Source organism: Muntiacus reevesi, chromosome 13 (genome assembly GCF_963930625.1).
Source record: "Muntiacus reevesi chromosome 13, mMunRee1.1, whole genome shotgun sequence".
In the NCBI taxonomy this organism is placed as follows: domain Eukaryota; kingdom Metazoa; phylum Chordata; class Mammalia; order Artiodactyla; family Cervidae; genus Muntiacus; species Muntiacus reevesi.
In genome coordinates, this window is record NC_089261.1 from 904239 (window position 1) to 923496 (window position 19258).

General features: G+C 59.7%; 1 protein-coding gene across 2 annotated transcripts in view; it reads left to right on the plus strand.

Moving 5' to 3' along the window:
* Positions 1–19258, plus strand: part of PI4KA (phosphatidylinositol 4-kinase alpha) — a 61479-nt gene that overhangs the window by 8036 nt on the left and 34185 nt on the right. For both annotated transcript variants that reach the window (XM_065904408.1, XM_065904409.1), the window contains exons 2-19: positions 2285–2401; positions 3386–3479; positions 5489–5577; positions 7205–7277; positions 7811–8070; positions 8475–8541; positions 10367–10515; positions 11024–11089; positions 11550–11646; positions 12379–12570; positions 12928–13028; positions 13563–13692; positions 14925–15057; positions 15800–15895; positions 16244–16427; positions 16799–16902; positions 17596–17764; positions 18228–18278. In XM_065904408.1, the coding sequence (XP_065760480.1) occupies positions 2285–2401; positions 3386–3479; positions 5489–5577; positions 7205–7277; positions 7811–8070; positions 8475–8541; positions 10367–10515; positions 11024–11089; positions 11550–11646; positions 12379–12570; positions 12928–13028; positions 13563–13692; positions 14925–15057; positions 15800–15895; positions 16244–16427; positions 16799–16902; positions 17596–17764; positions 18228–18278 (2172 nt within the window). The remainder of the gene's footprint in view (positions 1–2284; positions 2402–3385; positions 3480–5488; positions 5578–7204; positions 7278–7810; positions 8071–8474; positions 8542–10366; positions 10516–11023; positions 11090–11549; positions 11647–12378; positions 12571–12927; positions 13029–13562; positions 13693–14924; positions 15058–15799; positions 15896–16243; positions 16428–16798; positions 16903–17595; positions 17765–18227; positions 18279–19258) is intronic.

Here is a 19258-nt window from a genome sequence, read left to right on the forward strand (position 1 = left end):
CTGCCCCCACCCGCCCTCAGGGGGCAGGTGCTGAGCCCGCGAGGACTGCGCTTCAGGGCCTGGTCCTGCTGGGTCGCTGTGCAGACAGGAGGCTGAGGCTCTGCAATCGCCGGTGACTCTGGGTCCAACTCCAAAGTCCACATGCGTCCGGCTTCCGCAATCCTTACCCTGCCCCCCAAGGAGCCTGCGGGGACAGAGGACGGGCCGGGAGCACGGGTGTTGAGAAGCTCGGGCTTGGCGGCCTTGGCGTGCGGTCCTCTCCATGTGTGGTCAGGAGGCCTGGCCAGTGGCGCCGCGCTCCTGAGTCCCGCTCTGCCCTGCGGCCCCCAGCTCCCCCCGGGCTGTGCTGGGTGGGGCAGGTCCTGGGTGGCACGAGGCTCCGTCAGCTCTGGGCCTCCGTGGCTCCCTCCCTTGCTGCCCGTCGCGGGGGGCTCTTCTGCCTGAGCATTTACTCACACACGACAGATTCCCCCTCTTGTGTGTATTTTAATTTTAACCTCCTGGACGTGCTTCCTGATTACACAGGACTGTTTTCCTTTAGAACATATTTTGGCAACTATAAAAAAAATGAAGAAACATAACACCTCTGGTTAGCCTGTCTCTCAGAAGTATTGACGCTGATTTTTTTTTTTTTTGACCCCAGCGTGCAGCTTTCAGAATTTTAGTTCCCGGACCAGGGATTGAACCCAGGCCCTAGCAGTGAAAGTGCAGAGTTCTAACCAATGGACCGCCAAGGAATCCCATGATATATTTTCTTCCCGCACTTTTTCTGTATATAATTCAGATCTTCCCTTCCGTGAGCTTCTAGAACATTTAGAGCATTGTTCCGTGCCATTGCATATTGATTAAAAAAATGCCATTGTTAGTGTCTGTGGTATTAGGTTAAATTTTACAAAAACATTGTTTTTGTAGATCAAAGGCGTTTGCGTATCAGCAGTTTCATAGGGTTTAACCTAACATTTGATCAAATGGTTGATCATGATATTCTCATAGTGTTTTAGATTGTTTCAGATCTTCAATTAGTAAACACAACACTGGGGTGAAAGCATTTTACTTAATTTTTACCAGTGTCTATAAAGAAAGCTGAGCGCCGAAGAATTGATGCTTTTGAACTGTGGTGTTGGAGAAGACTCTTGAGAGTCCCTTGGACTGCGAGGAGATCCAACCAGTCCATCCTAAAGGAGATCAGTCCTGGGTGTTCATTGAAAGGACTGATGCTGAAGCTGAAACTCCAATACTTTGACCACCTGATGCGAAGAGTTGACTCATTGGAAAAGACCCTGATGCTGGGAGGGATTGGGGGCAGGAGGAGAAGAGGACGACGGAGGATGAGATGGTTGGATGGCATCACCGACTCGATGGACATGGGTGTGGGTGGACTCTGGGAGTTGGTGATGGACAGGGGGCCTGGCGTGCTGCGGTTCATGGGGTCACAGAGAGTCGGACACGACTGAGCGACTGAGCTGAACTTGCCAGTTTCAATTGTCCCCGTTTAAAACCTTAAGGGAGCAAAACTACTTTCTATAAAAAGCCGTCAGTGGTAATTGACTGATGCATCTTCAGGGCAAACGCCAAGCACTGGGTTCAGTTTCCTTTGCCTGTAAAACGTCCCAGTAGACCCTGTGAACATCAGTGAGGGCTTCTCATCACATCCATGGGTTGCAACGTTAGGGCCTCCTGATGCGCCTTCAGAGCTTCCTCTGCAGCGATTTTCAGGATTGGCGTCCCCTATTTCCCTTTTCATACTGAATCCCGATTTTTGGGTCTTTGATGACCCTTCCTGTTGGTCTGTGCTGCCAGCCCCCCAGTGTTTTCATCTGCTCCGTTAACTGCTGACTCTGCGCCCGCTGCCCTCCACCTGACACCCGGGCGTGCTCAGCAGCGGTGGGTGCTGTTTCCTGAGTACCTGCCGTGTGCCCCGTCCCGTCCCGAGCACTGTGCACAGCTTGGAGTTTAAAGAGCCTCGGGCAGACGTGGGATGCCCGCGGCTCTGTCACCTGCTCACGGGCAGCCCTGGGCAGCAGGGAGCCAGGCCGCCCCGACAGCGGGGGCGGGCCTCGGCCACCGTGCATGACTGCCGCAGGCACAATGCGCCGCGCTCGGCCCAGGTCCTCAGGGGGCGTGTGCGCGTTGTTTCGGAGGCTGGAGATGTGCTTGCCGTCATCCTCAGGTTGAGGGAAAGAGGCCTGTTAGTTGTAGAGACTCACAGGGCTTTTCAATACTGGTCCATTCTGAAATTGGGTTTATGTATTTTTAATCCATGGTTTTTTGTCTCCTTTTCTAGGTCCAAAAGCTGCTTTGTATGTGCCCAGTAGATTTCCATGGGATCTTCCAGCTGGATGAGAGGCGGAGAGACGCGGTGATCGCGTTGGGCATCTTTCTCATTGAATCTGACCTACAGGTGAGCCTTTTCGAAGTGAAGTGTTTCTGAGTGCAGAAGACAGTACACTGAGGCTTTAAGTCTGTACCCACTGTGTTCAGCTAGATCAGAGCGGGAGGGTGGGGCAGCTGGACGGGTGGGAACAAGACCCCGTCATGGACGCGTCCTTGGGGAGGTGTGGTGTGGTCTCACCGGGGTGAGCTGGTGCTCTGGGAGGGGACTTGGGTTTCGCCTCAACAGAACGCTGCCGAGTCAGAAGCAGAGAAGCCAATTTTTCCCCTTTCCAAAGAACAGCGCTCTTTGAGATAATAGTGCTGTCTTTTTCAAAACTATGATGGATATTAATTAAGTCTTAGAGCATGTGTTAATGTGCCTTTTAAAGGTGATTTAAAAACCCGTGGCAGAATATGCAGCCATGTTTTCGAAACCACAGTTTTCTCAGCATCTCAGGATGTCTGATGGGGCCCGCTTCTTCGGAATTAGGCTTGTTTGGTCCTTCCGCAGGAGACCACCAAGAGAGCCCATGGGGGGAGGTTATGAACTGACTCCCTGCTGATGGGGTATTTTGGAAACTAGGGGACAGTGCTTTTTTCACTGGCTACTGCTGGCTGTCAAGTCTCGTGCCCCGTTTGAGAGGAGCAGAAGGAAGTGTGTGGGAGAACGTTCAGGGGAGGAGGGAGGAGCACGAGGCCGAAAGCAGCCGCGGCAGCCCCGTGTCTGAAAGCGTCTCTCTCCCAGAGGGTCTGGTCCAGAGGCCCGGCTGCGGGGCTGGGGACTCTGAGCGCCTGTCAGGGAGCCGCTCTGGACGCGTGCACACGTGCCTTCTGCTGGGCGCCAGGGCCGGCGGGACCCAGGGCGGCAGGGGGCAGGCGTCGGCCCTCCTGCGGGCTGCCGTGTGCATGCCCCGCTCTGAGACGAGGGTGTGGGCGCGCTTGGCTCTGGGCTCAGTCTGTGCTCAGAAGCCGTGTATTTAATCACATGTGAGCTTTTTGTTTTCTCTTCAAGCACAAAGACTCGGTGGTTCCTTACCTCCTCCGACTTCTTAAAGGTCTTCCGAAAGTATATTGGGTAGAAGAGAGCACGGCTCGGAAGGGCAGAGGTAACTTGGCTTCGTGTTCCCCGGAGCACAGGGAGCGTCCGCGTGCTCCGTGTCTGCGAGATCAGGGGTGTGCTCACTAGCGCAGCAGCCAGATGCCTGCAGCACCGCAGTGCCCCAGAGCCCCACGCAGGGCAGGCCGAGTGGAACCATGGGGACCCTCAGGAGTTCTGGTCACGTCCCCCTGGCCAGCAGTGGGTCCCCGGCTGCCCCCAAGCCAGCTGTCACCCTGCAGTCAGGTCAGTTTTCCAGAGGCCTGGTGGCTGCTCAGAAAAAAGGGCTAGACCACCGTGTCCACTCTCAGTAGTCTCATCGCTTCGTCGACATTGCTGCATTTCCATTGACCTCTGCATCTATAGAAATGGACTAAATTCGTGTGTTTCTGTCTAGCTGGTATTTGATTTTGAAATCTCTTCAAAGACAAAGAGAAAGTGAGATAATCTCCCCTCTTCCCTCCACTGCCCCCTCCTCCCTTCCTCCCTCCTCCCTCCCGTCCCTCCTGAAACCTTTACACAGGCCCACGACATGCCAGGCATTGTGCTAAATGCTTAGAACACTCATGACGTTTCCTCTAACGTCAGCTTGGGAGAGCTCCAGTATTTCAGAGTTCGTGACCCGTCGGACTGAAGTTTCCTTGTAATCTCTGTCTGAGGTCTGAGGCCCCCACCTTCAGATGTCACTGGGGCTTGATGCCTGCAGCACCGCCCCATCCTCTCTCTCGGTGGCGTGGCCTGAGTTTGTTAGGTGGGCACACCTGCTGGAGCCTGTGCTGTCCTCAGGCACCGCCTATGTGTGTCTGCCCGGGCCCCTCCTGCCCTTTGGTTTTTTGACATCGCTGGTGGCTGGTGTCAGCCTAAAGCTGACAGACTCTAGATCATGCAGATGTCCTAGAATTTGAAAGACTACCTGTGTGCACCATTGTTGTCTAATCTGGGGAGACGCAGAGCCCTAGAAAATGTTGATCCTACTTTATTTCAAAACAGATATCACTTTTGTACACACGGACTCACGTGAAGTTTTGAGCATTACTGAAAGATCATTGGCGTTGTATAAGTACCCGATTACTGGGTGACACCTCCGCCTCCCAGTTTCTATTCGGGCAGCGTCGCTCAGCTTTGATGCGCTCCAGAGCAGCAGCTCCTCCAGGGCCGCCCCTGGACCAGCAGCTTCAACTCCAGGGTCTTGTCGGAAGGCAGAGTCTCAGCCCCTGCGTTGGAGCCACCAAGTTAGGACTCTGGGGCCAGGGAGTAGACAGACCACTTCAACAAGCCCTCCCGGGGGTTCCAGCCACACTCATGCTTGAGAAGGACCTAGAGTTGTTTGTCTGGATCACACGTGGAGAAGTAGGCACGTAGCAGGTGGCTGCCGCATGTGCGTGTCTTTGAGTTGGTGCTCAGCGTCCAGCGCTGGTTGCATGTTCAGTAGGGGCCCGGCCCCCACAGCAGCAGGTCTGGCCCCTCGGTGCCAGTGACAGAACTGCCGCTGGCCTTTCAGTGCTCTGGGTGCAGAGCTTCCTTCCTGACCTGAGGCCCTGCTCCTGAGAAGCTCCCTCCTGGCAGGCTGAGTCGGGGAAGGGCCTGAGCACCTGCAAGGAGCAGAGCGCATTTCTGGATCCCCCTTTTAGCATCTTAGATTTTCTCCATCTATCAGAAGAAGAGAGAAATAAACATTAACTCAGTTTCAAGTGATAGTGATTGGTATTTGAAAATCAGCCTCCATGAGAGATTTCCCATACACTCAAGACCGAGTTCCCAGTTTCATGTAGGTTGGAAATAAAGCATGGAGTGTTGTGGTAAAAGGCTCTGTGATCTCAGACTATAAATGGGCTCAGGAAGCATCTAAGTTTCTTGAACTGAAACATTTTGTTACAAGGAAGGCAGGGGTGTTTCTCAGGAAACATGCTGGGCCCTACCCCGTTGAGGGCGACCTCCGCAGGGAGCGGGCGCTTGACAGCGTGTGAGGGGGAGCAGCCGGGCGGGGTGATGGCCGGACTCCTGTCTCTCTGCCTCCAGGTGCCCTCCCGGTGGCCGAGAGCTTCAGCTTCTGCTTGGTCACTCTGCTGTCTGACGTGGCTTACAGGGACCCTTCCCTGAGGGGCGAGGTAAGTGTGCAGTGGCCTGGTGTGCCTCCCTGTATGCGCAGGGCCCCACAGTGAGGACGGGGCGAGAAGCAGGTCGCTGGGCTGCTCATGCTGACTCATGGCACACGACTGATGACGCAGCCGAGAGACGTGGACTTCTGCTTGCAGGGCCGTTCCCCTCTGACCTCCTGGGTCTGGTTCGGTCTGCTTTCCCGGCTGCCCCGTGGAGTGCGAGGCCATGTGTCCCGCTGCCTCCACGCTGGGGACCAAAGGGGTTCATACAAGAGAAGCACTTCTTTCTAGGAAGCAGGAGCCGTTTGTTCGTTTAAGTGCCCCAGTTCTTTTCCTTTTAGTTTATTTTGTTGGAAATGCTGCTTCAATGTATTTCATACTCCCTCCTTCTAAAGAGGAGGACGGCGGTGACAAGGTTCATCTTAACCAGATCTGCGACTTACAGAGTCCGTCTCCCGGCGCGGCCGACCTCAGGCCCTGCTGGGGAGCCTGGGTCTGCCTGTGCGCCAGCGCTCCCAGCTGGCTGCTGCCTGTCAGTCCCCGTGTCTTTTCAGTTTTAAAATCTCTCCTTACTACTGCACCGTGAATGCGCTTGTCCCTATTTCTGCCGTTACGTTGGTCTCCACCCTTCTTTCCTAGTTGAGGTCCTTTATTGTGGATTGGCTAAACAGGTAATGAATAGGTTAGAATCACGTGTTGTTATTTAAAACGTTAACAGGGCTTTTCTATCAGTAACACCCACTGAAATAGAGAAGCCACCACAGAAGACGGTGACATAACTTTAATACATGAAATGGACAAAGCATTGCTTTTCACATCCTCACGGTTTCCATGTCATTTGATAAAACGTGAGCTACAGCCCAGTTGCCTCAGGCCGGCTTCATCCTCTGCCTGGATTCCCTGCGACGACGGGTAGTGAGGGGCGAGAGGGGCTCGGCCTAGTGCTCTTCCTCAGGGCCGGGACCGCCCACTGCTGACACCCTGGGCCAGCGGTGTGGCCGAGGGCAGGGCTCGAGGACCGGCAGGACCAGCGGGGGATGGAGACCTGGGCCACACAATGTAGACAGTCCAAGCTGGGAACTGAGGACCCGCCCGAGGGACTGAGCCTGCGCCCTGAACTTTCGTGGGGCTCCGTGACGGGCCGAAGAGACTGACCCCTGGGAGGGGGACACAGCCTGGGGCAGCAGGTGTGGGAGACGCTGACAGAGTCCACTCTGTGAGCCTTTCGGGCCAGCAGCATGAAGGGGCTGGAGAGCCAGTGTCCCGTCCCTGGACGTCCGGAGTCCAGCTGAGCCTGGCGATGACCCAGGGCGGTCCCGGCTCCCCTGGCGTAGCAGTGAGAGACCGTTCCTGACGCACTGAACTCCAGTGAAGTCAGGCCAGCCATCAGCAAGGCTGCGAATAGTAGGAATGGACCGGAAGAACCAAGGGTGCTGCGCTGCGAGGGGAGCCGGCTGGGAAGTGGGCCGTGTTCCCCAAGGTGCTGCCCTCCGCAGAGCTCCTGTGCGGGGGGCTTGGTCAGGTGCGAGGTGGGACGTGAGGCCGTCCCAAGCTGCCTCTGGTTCTGAGTTAACTGTGTGACGTGGACCCGATTTTGTGGGTGACTCTGTGTATCCTGTCTCCTCGGCTCTTCCAGATACTAGAGGCGCTGTTGCAGGTTTTGCACGTGCTTTTGGGAATGTGCCAGGCCCTAGAGATTCAAGAGAAAGGTATGGTTTCTTTAATGGCGTTGTGGTTATCCTTTCCCTGGCATTTCCCAGTCTTCAGAGTTCCTCTTTGAGACCAGTGCGCCTGTGGACATTACCTCGGTTGCTTGTGGGCCGAGAGGCGGGGTGTGGGGAGGAGGGGCGCGCTGGGGGCGGGTGGTGAGCGCAGCCGTCCTGCCTGAGTGCCGGGCCCCTCCCTCACCCTCAGGGGGCTCAGTTTCCTCCCCGTAGCCTGTTTGAAGGTCCTTTTCCTTCTGGTGGGAAGCTGTCTACCTGCTCCCAGCAGGACTGGCTGCACTGGTGCAGGCCTGGGCAAAAGCCTGTCGGGTGGCGTGACAGGGCTGACGGGAGCTGAGCGTGCTCAGACACCCCGCCACGGGCCCTGCCTGCCGCTGGGCTGTGGGCGGGTTGAAAAGGTCAGTGCCAGGCTGGGCGCTGCTGCCAGGCTGTTCGGGCCCTTGGATTTGCAGTCGCGGGGTGGTGAGGCGGGGGCCCGGGTGTCCCGGGGTACCGCCACGGTCTCCCTTGTCTTCCAGAGTACCTCTGCAAGCACGCAGTCCCATGCCTGCTGGGAATCGCACGCGCCTTCGGGCGCCACAGCAGCTCAGAGGAGTCGCTCCTGTCCAGGCTCTTCCCCAGAGCGCCCCCGCACGCCCCCCGCGTCACCGAGGAGCTGGAAGGCGTGCGCAGGCGGTCCTTCAACGACTTCCGCTCCATCCTCCCCAGCAGCCTGCTCACCGTGTGTCAGGAGGGCACCCTGAAGAGGAAGGCCAGCAGCGTGTCCAGCATATCGCAGGTGGGCCGTGCCCCCGGGCGGCTGGGACCCGGGGCTTGTGAGGGCCCCGCCGTGGTTTGAGGGGACTCAGGGGCTCCCGCTGGAGTTCTCTGCAGGGCCGCGGCTGCCACATCCTTTCTAAGATACACACGTGAGTCATCTCCAGGCGTGAGGCTCTTGTTTCCTAGCTGTTGGGTACACCTCTGTTCTGAGCAGTAGACAGCTGGTGCGCCTAGGAAGCATGTAACTGACGTGTGGAGAAAGCCAGGGAATAACAGGAACCTGGCTCAGTCAGCAGGCACAGAAGGTGTGATGAGACCCAGCGCGCACAGTCGCAGCAGCGAGCCGTAGCCGCGGGGCTTCAGGGAGGAGGGGTGCTGAACGGGGCACAGACGAGGCCTGACTGCCTTTCTGCCCTGTTTCAGGTCAGCCCTGAGCGCGGGGCGCCCCCTCCCGGCTCCCCTGGAGGATCTGCCTCTCACTGCCTCGAAGGTGGGCTTCGCCCTTCTGCGGAGCGCGGCCGCGCCAGCCCAGGTCCCAGGCCCTCCCGCGGCGTGCGGGGGGCATGCAGCTCAGCTCCAGGCTTACAGGGCACTCCTTTTCTGTCCCTGATTAAGCTTGCTACACTTGAACCTAAAAATATTTCAAACACAGAGACAAGTGCTGAAAGGACCCACAGGACCCCTGTGCTGGCCGTCCCAGTGCTAGCGCGTTAACCTGCGGAGGTGGCGGTTTTCAGGTGAAGGTGGTGACGGCGGGTCCTTCTCTTCTTTCTTCTCATTTAAAGTCATTGAGCGCCGGGATAATGTTGAGGCACATAGTAATGAGACTGGGTAAAACCTTGTTTTAGTGAGGAACAGTTCTGAGGAACTTGCTGTCCACAAAGGACTCTCAGGTCATTTAGCAGATGTGGTCGTCTGCAGCATGTCAGACACATGTTGGGCAGGCTGCAGCTTCGCCTCCAGGAGACAGGCAGGGTCGAGTGGGCCGCAGGAGTGCACGCCTTGGAGCCCCACGTTCTACTGTCAGATGATGCTCACCGCTCAGAGAGCCTTCCTCAGGGGCATCTCGAGACGCATGTGGGATTTGTTTTAAAAAAGCAGCGGTGTGCCTGATGCAGGTAGCTGTGGACAGTGTGGGCACAGCATCTCTCGGCTGTAAGAGGATGCAGTGTGCTGCAGTCCGACTGCGCACACGTGAAGGCCGGTCTCACCACTCGTAAGCCACTGGAGAGAGCCCCCGTCCACAGCCTCCCCCGACCTCACACGCCCCTGAGGGCCCTTGGCTTGGGAACCTGAGCTCAGGGCCATCCCCATCGCGGTTGGTGCCAGGCCTGAGGGAGAACACCACTCCCGCCCTTGCTCACACGGTCCCCGCTCCCTGATTGTCCAGGCCCTCTCCCAGGCACCACAAGAATTTATTTTTAAGAAGCATTTCTTAAAAGTACAAATGTGATCATTTCTTTTCTTGCTTAAAAGCTGTCGGTGACCTCGCTGCGTAAATGTCAGATCCTAGCCCCTTGGTCCCCGGAGCGCCCCCCTCCTGTTTCCATGTCTGCCCCCTCGCTGCCTCCGCCACGCGGCTGCATCCTCACGTTGCGCTGTGTGTGGGAGGCGTCCTCTGTCACAGGTTACTCGCCTCCCTGTGTGGCTGGCATTATTTTTTACAGTGAACTGGCGTGTCCTTCAGGGAAGGACCTGATGGTTCGCTGCACATGAACATGCTGAGGAGATGACCCTGGTTGGCCTGTGAGCTGTGCGTCTCCACATGCGGGAGCACAGAGGCCTCTGCAGCACCCAGTGCAGTGGGACTGGGGCCCCCACACTTGGCCCACAGAGCTGTCGCCTCCCCGCCTCCCACCCCGGTTGCCACCACCCTCTGCTCGCACATCTTCACCTTTTTAAAGTTCCACGTATAAGTGGTATCCCATGGCATCTTTGACTTAATTCACTCACTCTGAGAATCCCTAGGTCCATGCCTGTTGCTGCCAGTGGCATTATTTCATCGTTTGTATGGCTGAGTAGTGTCCACTCTGCATTTACACCACATCTCTGCCTAGCATCGGACACTCAGCTTGCTTCTGTGTCCTGGCTATTGGAAACAGTGTTCATGTGGACACAGGGGCGTGTGTATCTTTTCAATTCATAATTCGGATATATGCCTAGGAGTGAGATTGTTGGATCGTATCAGCCTTTGTTTCTTAAGGGAAAGATGGAATTGGAGTGTCAGCATAAGCGTGGCCAGTGCCTTTGGTGGGTGTTGCGAGCACGCCCGGGTCGCGTGCCCCGAGGCCCACTGTCTGCCTCTGTCCCGTCAGCCTCTTACTCGCCCGACGGGAGCGCCCCGGAGTCCGACTACTACTTCACTGCCGTCAGCTCCAGCTTCTCTGTCTCTCCTCTCTTCAATGGGGTCACCTACAAGGAGTTCAGCATTCCCCTCGAGATGCTCCGGGAGCTCCTAAGCCTGGTGAGTGGAGCGAGGGGCTGGCGGCCTGCAGGCAGACACTGGGGGGCTGTAGCGGGCCGCAGCACGGCTCACCTGTGCCGATTAAAGAGAGGAGGCGCACGTCCTCAGGGTCCGTGTGGCACGTTCCCATCTCGCCCCTGCAGCAGCCACGTGGGGAGACGGCCATGAGGCCCCATGCTAGAGGGGCCTTCAGGCGGAAGGTCAGCCTGGCCTAGAGCCTGGGCACTTTCACCTCTGGACGTGGAAGCCTTGTGTCCGCAGTCCTGAGGGGGCCGGTTCCTTTTCTGTTTGTCTTCCGTCCCATCTAGGGTAGGAGAGAAGCGCCAGGCGCTGCAGGACTCAGGGCGTCTGTTGGGGGGCGGGGTGCTGGTGACGTGTGTGCTGCTGGGCTCTCGTTCCGCCCCATTTCTCACCGGGAGGCTGTGCCATGGTTTCGTGTCAGCAGGCTCTGCCCCTCCGTCTCCCACTGTGTCTGCGGGGGGCTCACCAGGCCTCACTTCCCTCGCAGGTGAAGAAGATTGTGGAGGAGCCTGTTCTCAAGTCCCTGGACGCCGTGGTCACCGGTGTGATAGAGGTGCGTCCTCTGAGGGCCCCCCGCCTAGGCCCCTGGCCGCGCCCCGGCCTGACCGCTGAGCAGCGGTCAGTGTTCCTGCCGCACAGGTGCGAGCCCGGCACGGAGGGGCTGACGGTCGGTGTGGGAGCTGGATTCCGACCTGGGCTCGACTTGACTCCACGTGGTCCTTGCCCCAGGTGCCTGCTGGGCCGCTGCTCAAGCTGGTGCACGCCCCGCATGGGTGCAGGCCCTGCAGGCCTCGCCTGTGAGCGTGTGGCCTGTGCCCGGCTGCCCCCCGTCCTTAGCCTGTGCAGGACCGTGCCCCACAGCCATTTGCACAGTCAGGAGGCGTCACTGCCCAGAACCCTGGCAACGCTGGGCCAGTCTGCTTTTGCATCTCTGGGAGGCATCAGTGACGGAGGGAGCAGACGATGACCCCAGTGACAGTCTGGGTGGGTCACAGCCATGCCCCTGCCCGCAGGCCAACCCCAGCGCCGACCTCTACTACAGCGCCTTCAGCGACCCCCTGTACGTGGCCGTGTTCAGGATGCTGCGGGACACCCTGTACTACATGAGAGGTGAGGGCCGTGGCACCGCGTCCCGGCAGGGCGGCCGCTGCGCGTGTGGCCTCGCCGTCCCCTTCAGGCTCCTTTGTGCGCTTGAAACACGGTCTCCTCGGCTCTTCCCGGTGCTGAATGGGCTTCGTGGCAACAGTGTTGACGACCACGTGGTGTCCAGTGGGCGTCTCTGCTCTCCTTAGCCACTTCCCCACCTGACCCCCAGCGCTCCTGGGAGCCGAGCCTCGTCAGGGCCACAGCAAGGGTCAGGCTGTGGAGGACAGCGGGCACTGGCAGCTGGGCTGACCCCGAGCCCGCAGCCTCCCTGGCCAGGCTGCTGCCAGCCGCTATGGCTGGTCTGCTTGTGTCTGTGCTGCATCTCGGGCCTCCTTGCCGTCCAGGCCTGGAGGACGCGCGCTGGGTCAGGCTGCGGGCTCCAGATGCCTGCTTGCAAGGGTCCATCCTCGGCCGCGTCCAGGTTCCCACGTGTGATAAAGGACCCCTTTTCAGGAAATATCACTGGAGTACTTCCTGTTAATGAGGCGGTTCTGGAGATGGCATGCCCCTTTGTGTCTCGTGTGTTCACCGTCGACTCTTTTGACAGCTTGGGACACAACATGGCTCTCTCTTCTGTGGGAATGACTGATTCTTGAGTGTTCGGTGGCCTCCCTAGAAGCACAGGGGCCCGCAGCAGCGCCCTCTTCCAGGGGTCTGTCTGAGGGGCGGGAACTGAGTGTGTGCGCCCTCCCGCAGACCTGCCCACCTCCTTCGTGAAGGAGGTGCACGACTTCGTGCTGGAGCAGTTCAACAGCAGCCAGGGGGAGCTCCAGAAGATCCTGCACGACGCCGACCGGGCCCACAGCGAGCTGAGCCCCCTCAAGCTGCGCTGCCAGGCCAGCGCCGCCTGCGTGGACCTCATGGTCTGGGCGGTGAAGGATGAACAGGGTGGGTTCCCAGCCCCTGCCTCCCCTCCGCGGGGGTGGAGGGAGTGGGGCTTGAGTCAGGGGCTGAGGTCTACCCCCAAGAGGGCGGGGCCTGAGTCAGAGGCAGAGCCTGGTCCAAGGAGGTGGGGCCTGGCCCAGGAGGTGTGGCAGGGCCTGAGTCAGGGGGCGGAGTGGGCACGTGGGATGAAGTGGTCCCCGAGGCAGGACAGGAGCAGGGAGCCACCCAGACTCTGAGGTGGAGCCACACAGAATCCTGGGTTCGGGTTCCGGCATGGCTTGGGTGCGGTGCTTGGTGAAGGCGCCTGTGTGGCCAGTGGTGTCTGCTGAGGGTCCGCACTTGCCGGGGTTCTGAATTCAGGTGCAGAGAATCTGTGTGTTAAGCTGTCTGAGAAGCTGCAGTCCAAGACGTCCAGCAAGGTTATCATAGCGCACCTGCCGTTGCTCATCTGCTGTCTGCAGGTCAGTTATTGGCCCCGGGGTGGGGCGGACTTCCGTCCGCAAGACGTTCTCACTGTGTCCAGGCCGAGGCCGGCACCAGCAGCCGGGTCTGAGCCGCTGTGTCTGGGAACTTAAGTTCGAGCTTGCCGGGGACAGGGTCACTGCTCGGAGGCCACTGCTGACGGCTAGCGGGCTTTCTGCGAGCGGGGTCTAGGCACGGCCGGGTCCCACGTTGGGGAGGCTGCCCAGCTTGTGCTGGGCGTTTCCAAGGTGGCAGACGTGAGCCTGCACCGTCGAGGCTGTGACTCGTCCCAGTCCCCGTGACTCCCGTCTGCCTATGTGGAAGTAATGTTCCCAGTGAGCCCTATTTCCCCTAAGTAGCTTCTGGAGGTGAAGGGGTTACCAGGGAATCTCACCTTTGGGTCAAGGAGTCCCCACCACCCTGTCCTGTCATTTTGCCTGGTGGCGCGTGGAGATGGGCCGACTCCAGTCATAGGGGTGTCTGAGGCGGTGAGCGCCTCTCCTGTGGCCCCTGACGGTCCCCGTGCGTTGCAGGGCCTGGGCCGCCTGTGCGAGCGCTTTCCGGTGGTGGTGCACTCCGTGACACCTTCCCTGCGCGACTTCCTCGTGGTCCCGTCCCCCGTGCTGGTGAAGCTGTACAAGTGCCACAGCCAGTACCACACAGGTAAGGGCCCACCTGGGGGTGGGCGGCGGTGCCCAGCCTCTCTCCCGGGCTCAGCCCCGCCGGCCCCGCCTCCCAGGCATCGCCCTCCCCCGGGCCCCGCCTCCCAGGCATCTCCCCCGGGCCCCGCCTCCCAGACATCTCCCTCCCCCAGGCCCCGCCTCCAGACATCTCCCTCCCCCAGGCCCCACACTCCCAGACATCTCCCTCCCCCAGGCCCCGCCTCCAGACATCTCCCTCCCCCAGGCCCCGCCTCCCAGGCATCTCTCCCAGGCCCCGCCCTCCCAGACATCTCCCTCCCCCAGGCCCCGCCTCCCAGGCATCTCTCCCAGGCCCCGCCTCCAGGCATCTCCCTCCCCCAGGCCCCGCCTCCAGACATCTCCCTCCCCCAGGCCCCGCCTCCAGACATCTCCCTCCCCCAGGCCCCGCCTCCCAGACATCTCCCTCCCCCAGGCCCCGCCTCCCAGGCATCTCTCCCAGGCCCCGCCCTCCCAGACATCTCCCTCCCCCAGGCCCCGCCTCCCAGGCATCTCTCCCAGGCCCCGCCTCCAGACATCTCCCTCCCCCAGGCCCCGCCTCCAGACATCTCCCTCCCCCAGGCCCCGCCTCCCAGACATCTCCCTCCCCCAGGCCCCGCCTCCCAGGCATCTCTCCCAGGCCCCGCCTCCAGACATCTCCCTCCCCCAGGCCCCGCCTCCAGACATCTCCCTCCCCCAGGCCCCGCCTCCCAGACATCTCCCTCCCCCAGGCCCACCTCCCAGACATCTCTCCTGGGCCCTCCCTCCAGGCCCTCTCTGGCACCTCCTCTTCTCCGGGCAGCCTGCAGTGTGAGTGCCCTGAGAATGTGGGCCCAGACCCCATCTGCTGACCTGCAGTGAGTGAGGTTAAGTGCCGCTTGGTGGGCGTGTCCTCCTCTCCCTTCAGTCAGAGAGACTCAGGGCCTTGCTCTCAGCCTCCCTGCCTTCCCGGCACATGGCCCTGCCTCACTCCTTACCTAAGATGTGATTGTTCTACATATTCATCACCTTGTAACCTAAGTGTGAGTCGTTGTAAGCATTCCCATCATCCTTTCTGTTGTCTGACACACTGGGTTCTGAAACGCTGGGAAAAACCTTTTTAGGGTGATTCCCTTTTTGACTAAAAACAATCCACATATGATTTCGATTTTGAATTTCAGACAAAAGCATGAAAAGTAACATGCTCAACCAGACACACATTGGATTTTTCAATTTCAGTTGCCGGCAATGACATAAAAATCAGCGTAACCAACGAGCATGCAGAGTCGACCCTGAATGTGGCGTCGGGGAAGAGGAGCCAGCCGTCCATGTACGAACAGCTTCGGGATATTGCCATCGACAACGTCTGCAGGTGGGCGGCGGAGAGCCTGGCCACTCAGACTCTGTGGCCTAGGACCAGATGTGGGGAGCGAGAGATGCCTGAAGGCCCCACGCTCCTGGGAGCTGCAGGAGTTCCCTCTAGAACACAGCGTTTGTCCATGCACTTCAAAACCCGATATGTAGATGTAACATCCTTTTAGCCATCTGTTGACTGTGACTTTTGTTAAGAAGCAAGGAGGCTTGTTTTTTCACCTTTATCTACTTATTATTTGTCTTCAGTTGTGCTGGTTCTTTGTTGCTGCACTCTCTGGTGGCAGCGAGCGCGGGCTCCTTTCTCATTGGGGTGTGCAGGCTCCTCGTTGCGGTGGCTTCTCTTCCTGCGGAGCACGGCTTCATTAGTTGTGGCTCCCACGGCCTGTGGGATCTTCCCGGACCAGGGATCGAACCTGCGGCCCCTCCATTGGCAGTCGGGTTCCTGACCACTAGACCCAGGAAGTCCTCGGAGTTCTAGATTGGAGTTGGGATGAGTATGGCATTCTGAAGGAAGCAGTTCAGGGCAGAACAGTGAAGTTATTATTTCCAACTGAGACATTTATCAAGTGGTGCGACATGAAGCCGTTGTTTAAATTCATTGTGTCTCGACATTCATTCACATTTCTGGGGGAAGTACATTCAGAGTAGTTCTTTAAACCCTGCAAACCTGAGGCAGAGAAACGAAACCCAAACCAGACACAAGCACTCACCTGATTGTTGTGCTGCCTCACACTGCTCAGGTGCCTGAAGGCGGGCCTGACCGTGGACCCGGTGATCGTGGAAGCCTTTCTGGCCAGCCTCTCCAACCGGCTCTACATCTCCCAGGAGAGCGATAAGTATGCCCTGTCCCTGGGGGATTGGGGTGTGGGGTGGGGCACGCAGTCCCGTGAGGCTCGGGGAGGCTGGTGTTCATGCTTCTCTGCTGCTTTCTGGTCCAGCGTGGCGTCGGGTGTTGGGTCTGTCCCGCCGTGCCTGCTGAAGCCCACCTTGGAGTGCCCCCGAACGCGGTTCGGGCAGAGAGCTCTGTCTCCCTGCCTGGCGCCGGGGCTGGTGGGCCCCAAGCAGGCACCGTCAGGTGTACGCTTCCTCTGAGAGGCCGAGGACCCTGGGGTCTGGGCTCCCGGCTCCGTCTCCCACCATGTGCTGGAGCACCGTTCCTGGGTCACGTGTCCTTCCCTCTGTAGGGACGCGCACCTGATTCCCGACCACACCATCCGAGCCTTGGGACACATCGCGGTGGCCCTGAGGGACACCCCGAAGGTCATGGAGCCCATTCTGCAAATCCTGCAGCAGAAATTCTGCCAGCCCCCCTCCCCGCTTGACGTGCTCATCATCGACCAGCTGGGCTGCCTGGTCATCACCGGAAATGTAAGGGAGCCGCGACCATGCCGCGGGAAGCTTCACTGACTCGGAGCATGAGAGTACAGACTAGACTTGCTCTCCCGGGGTCATATGCTCCCCACTTCCTTAGCACCGGGTGTCGAGGTTTTTCCCAAGTAAGAGAGCTCAGAGCAGTGGTTCCTAGATGGCCAAGTAGAGCAGTTTGAACTGAGTTCTTGCTGACGTGACTAGACTGGAGTGGAAGTGGACGCTGTGCGCATGGAGGTCTGTGTAAAGCTGCAGGGGGTGGCCCTGGTGCAGTCGCAGGCCCCACGGCCCTGACTCACAGCATGTTCCCTCTGGGTATCCGTGGAGGGCGCTCCTGGCGAGATGTGGTTACAGGTCCCTCTCTCTTCCAGCAATATATTTACCAGGAGGTGTGGAACCTCTTCCAGCAGATCAGTGTGAAGGCCAGCTCAGTCGTGTATTCAGCCACCAAAGACTACAAGGACCACGGCTACAGGTAGGCCTTCCCACCTCACTGTCGCGCTCCTGCTTAGAGAGCCACTCGGGGTCTTGTGCCTTAAATTAAAGCCGCTTCTCACAAAAGCACCACGCGCTAGAGATCCACGAGTCCTGGCGGGGATGGCCTGCACCCCGCCGCCCTCAGCGAGCACCTCCTTGCTCACACCCAGCCTGCCCGGCGCCCCGCCTGGCCTGCCCATTGTCAGCCTGCCCGTTGGGCAGCGGCCCCGCAGTCTGCCCAGCCCGAGCCTGCGCGTCAGGCAGCTCTCGCACCTCTCTGTGGTCAGGGCGGCACACCGGCGAGGGCTCCCGTGCCATCCTCGGAGGGGTCCTGAGCCTGGGCACCGCAGCCTTGGGTGTGCGATGCCTGAGGACAGATGCTCCTCCTGTGTTTGATGGACCTCATTTGGCTTGGCCAGGCCCAGGCAGGGCGGAGGGCAGGGCGGAGGTCCTCCTCACCCCTCCTGCCCCCGGGAGCGGGCGGCTGGGTGGCATGATCTCAGCTCACTCAGCAGCCGTGTGTGTGCGCGTGGCGCCGCGTGTATCCCCACGACAGCCCTCGGCTCTGGGGCTGTTTGTCCGTGGGCTCACTGCTGCCTTCACGGGAGCCCGGCCCCTGGACCCTGGGCTGGCCTGGCTGCGTCCGCTCACCGCCTCCTGCTGCTGTCCGTCTGTCCCTTCGCTCACGCAGGCACTGCTCGCTGGCAGTGATCAATGCCCTGGCCAACATCGCGGCCAACATCCAGGACGAGCATCTGGTGGACGAGCTGCTCATGAACCTGCTGGAGCTGTTCGTGCAGCTGGGGCTGGAGGGCAAGCGGGCTAGTGAGCGGGCCAGCGAGAAGGGGCCCGCCCTCAAGGTGGGCACCGCGCCAGACCCCGTTGGGAGAAGGGGCTGGCTCCTTCCGGGGGCTGCTCGGGGGGCACCCTCCAGGCTGAGTGGGACGGAGGGGTGGTGGGAACAAAGCGGGTGTCAGGTGGCCACGAGGCCTCTGGGGGGTGGGCACCTTCCAGGGGGACCAGGTGCTTTTCAGGCGTCACGTCTGTAACGGTGCGAGGTGTCTGTGCGGAGGTGCCGCGGTTCACATGTCCCGTCCCCTGAGTGACGTTGGCCGTGTTCCTTTTTTGACTGTAAGGTTAAGTATCTATACCTGTCTCTCTGTACGTGTCTTTCACTGTTTTGTTTAGAGGAAGGAGTTTCATTTTTCGTGGTGCTGTTTGGGGTTTTTCTTTTCTTTTCTTTTTTTTTTGTTTGGAGTTTTTCTATCTTTCTGTTTAATGAAAGAAGTGGTGCTGGTCAGTGACCCGCCTCTGTCCCCCCAGGCCTCCAGCAGCGCGGGGAACCTGGGCGTGCTCATTCCCGTGATCGCCGTGGTGAGTACCTGCCCATCCATGTCTCTGACGTGGCCGCGGCGCTCCCGCAGGTGCTGCCCACAGCGCATGCCCACCGTGGCCACGCAGCCTGGCTTGCTTTCTCCGTGCCCCCTGACCAGCTGACCGGACCAACGGCTTGTCCCCATGTATGGGGTTCTGACCCGCTCTCCCTGTGTCCTGCCCGCCCTGGTGCTCCTGCGGCAGCTGGGCCTGTGCTGCCTCCACCCGCCCCGCCCGCCTGCTCCTGTCTGTGGTGGGCCTGGGCCCTTGGGGTTCCTGGGCCTGGGGTGCAGCCCGCGGAGCCCTGCCTGGGAGCGCGAGCCTGTCTCTGCCGCGTGCTGCGGTGCCGAGGGCCCGGGTCTTGCCCTGTCTTGGGCTGCCCCACTTCTTCCCAAGTGGCCCTTACGGCATGCAGTTCCCGGCCAGCGTTCCCGCCACCCGTCCTCAGCTGGGCCCACATCTGGCTCTATTTACGCGGGTGGTCCCGAGCTCTACTCAATGAGCCCCGGGTTGGAGCCCCTGCTTCCACCTCCTGCTCCCTCGTCACTCGAATTTGGAGCATGTTCGCATGTCCTCACAGCTGGGGCTCTGGAGTGGTTGACCCCCGGCTGCAGGGCAACCCAGGGGTGTGGAGGCCAGATAGGGGTGGAGAGCCCATCCATGTCTTGGGAAAGGAGTCTCGGGCCCTGCTCTGGGGGCGTTCGCCCTTTGAGCGTGGGGGCCGCTGGGGCTGCAGTGTTTGCTGGCTGAGGCGGACGGGAGCCCACAGCCACCTGGTGTATATGTAGTTGTCAGCTGTGACAGTGAGACGTCACGGGCTGTGTTGAGGGAGCGTGCTACCTCTGGCCCAGGTTCGATCCCTGGGTTGGGAAGATCCCCTGGAGGAGGGCGTGGCAAGCCATTCTGGTCTTCTTGCCTGGAGAATCCCATGGACAGAGGAGCCTGGCGGGCTCCAGTCCACGGGGTCGCAGAGAGTTGGA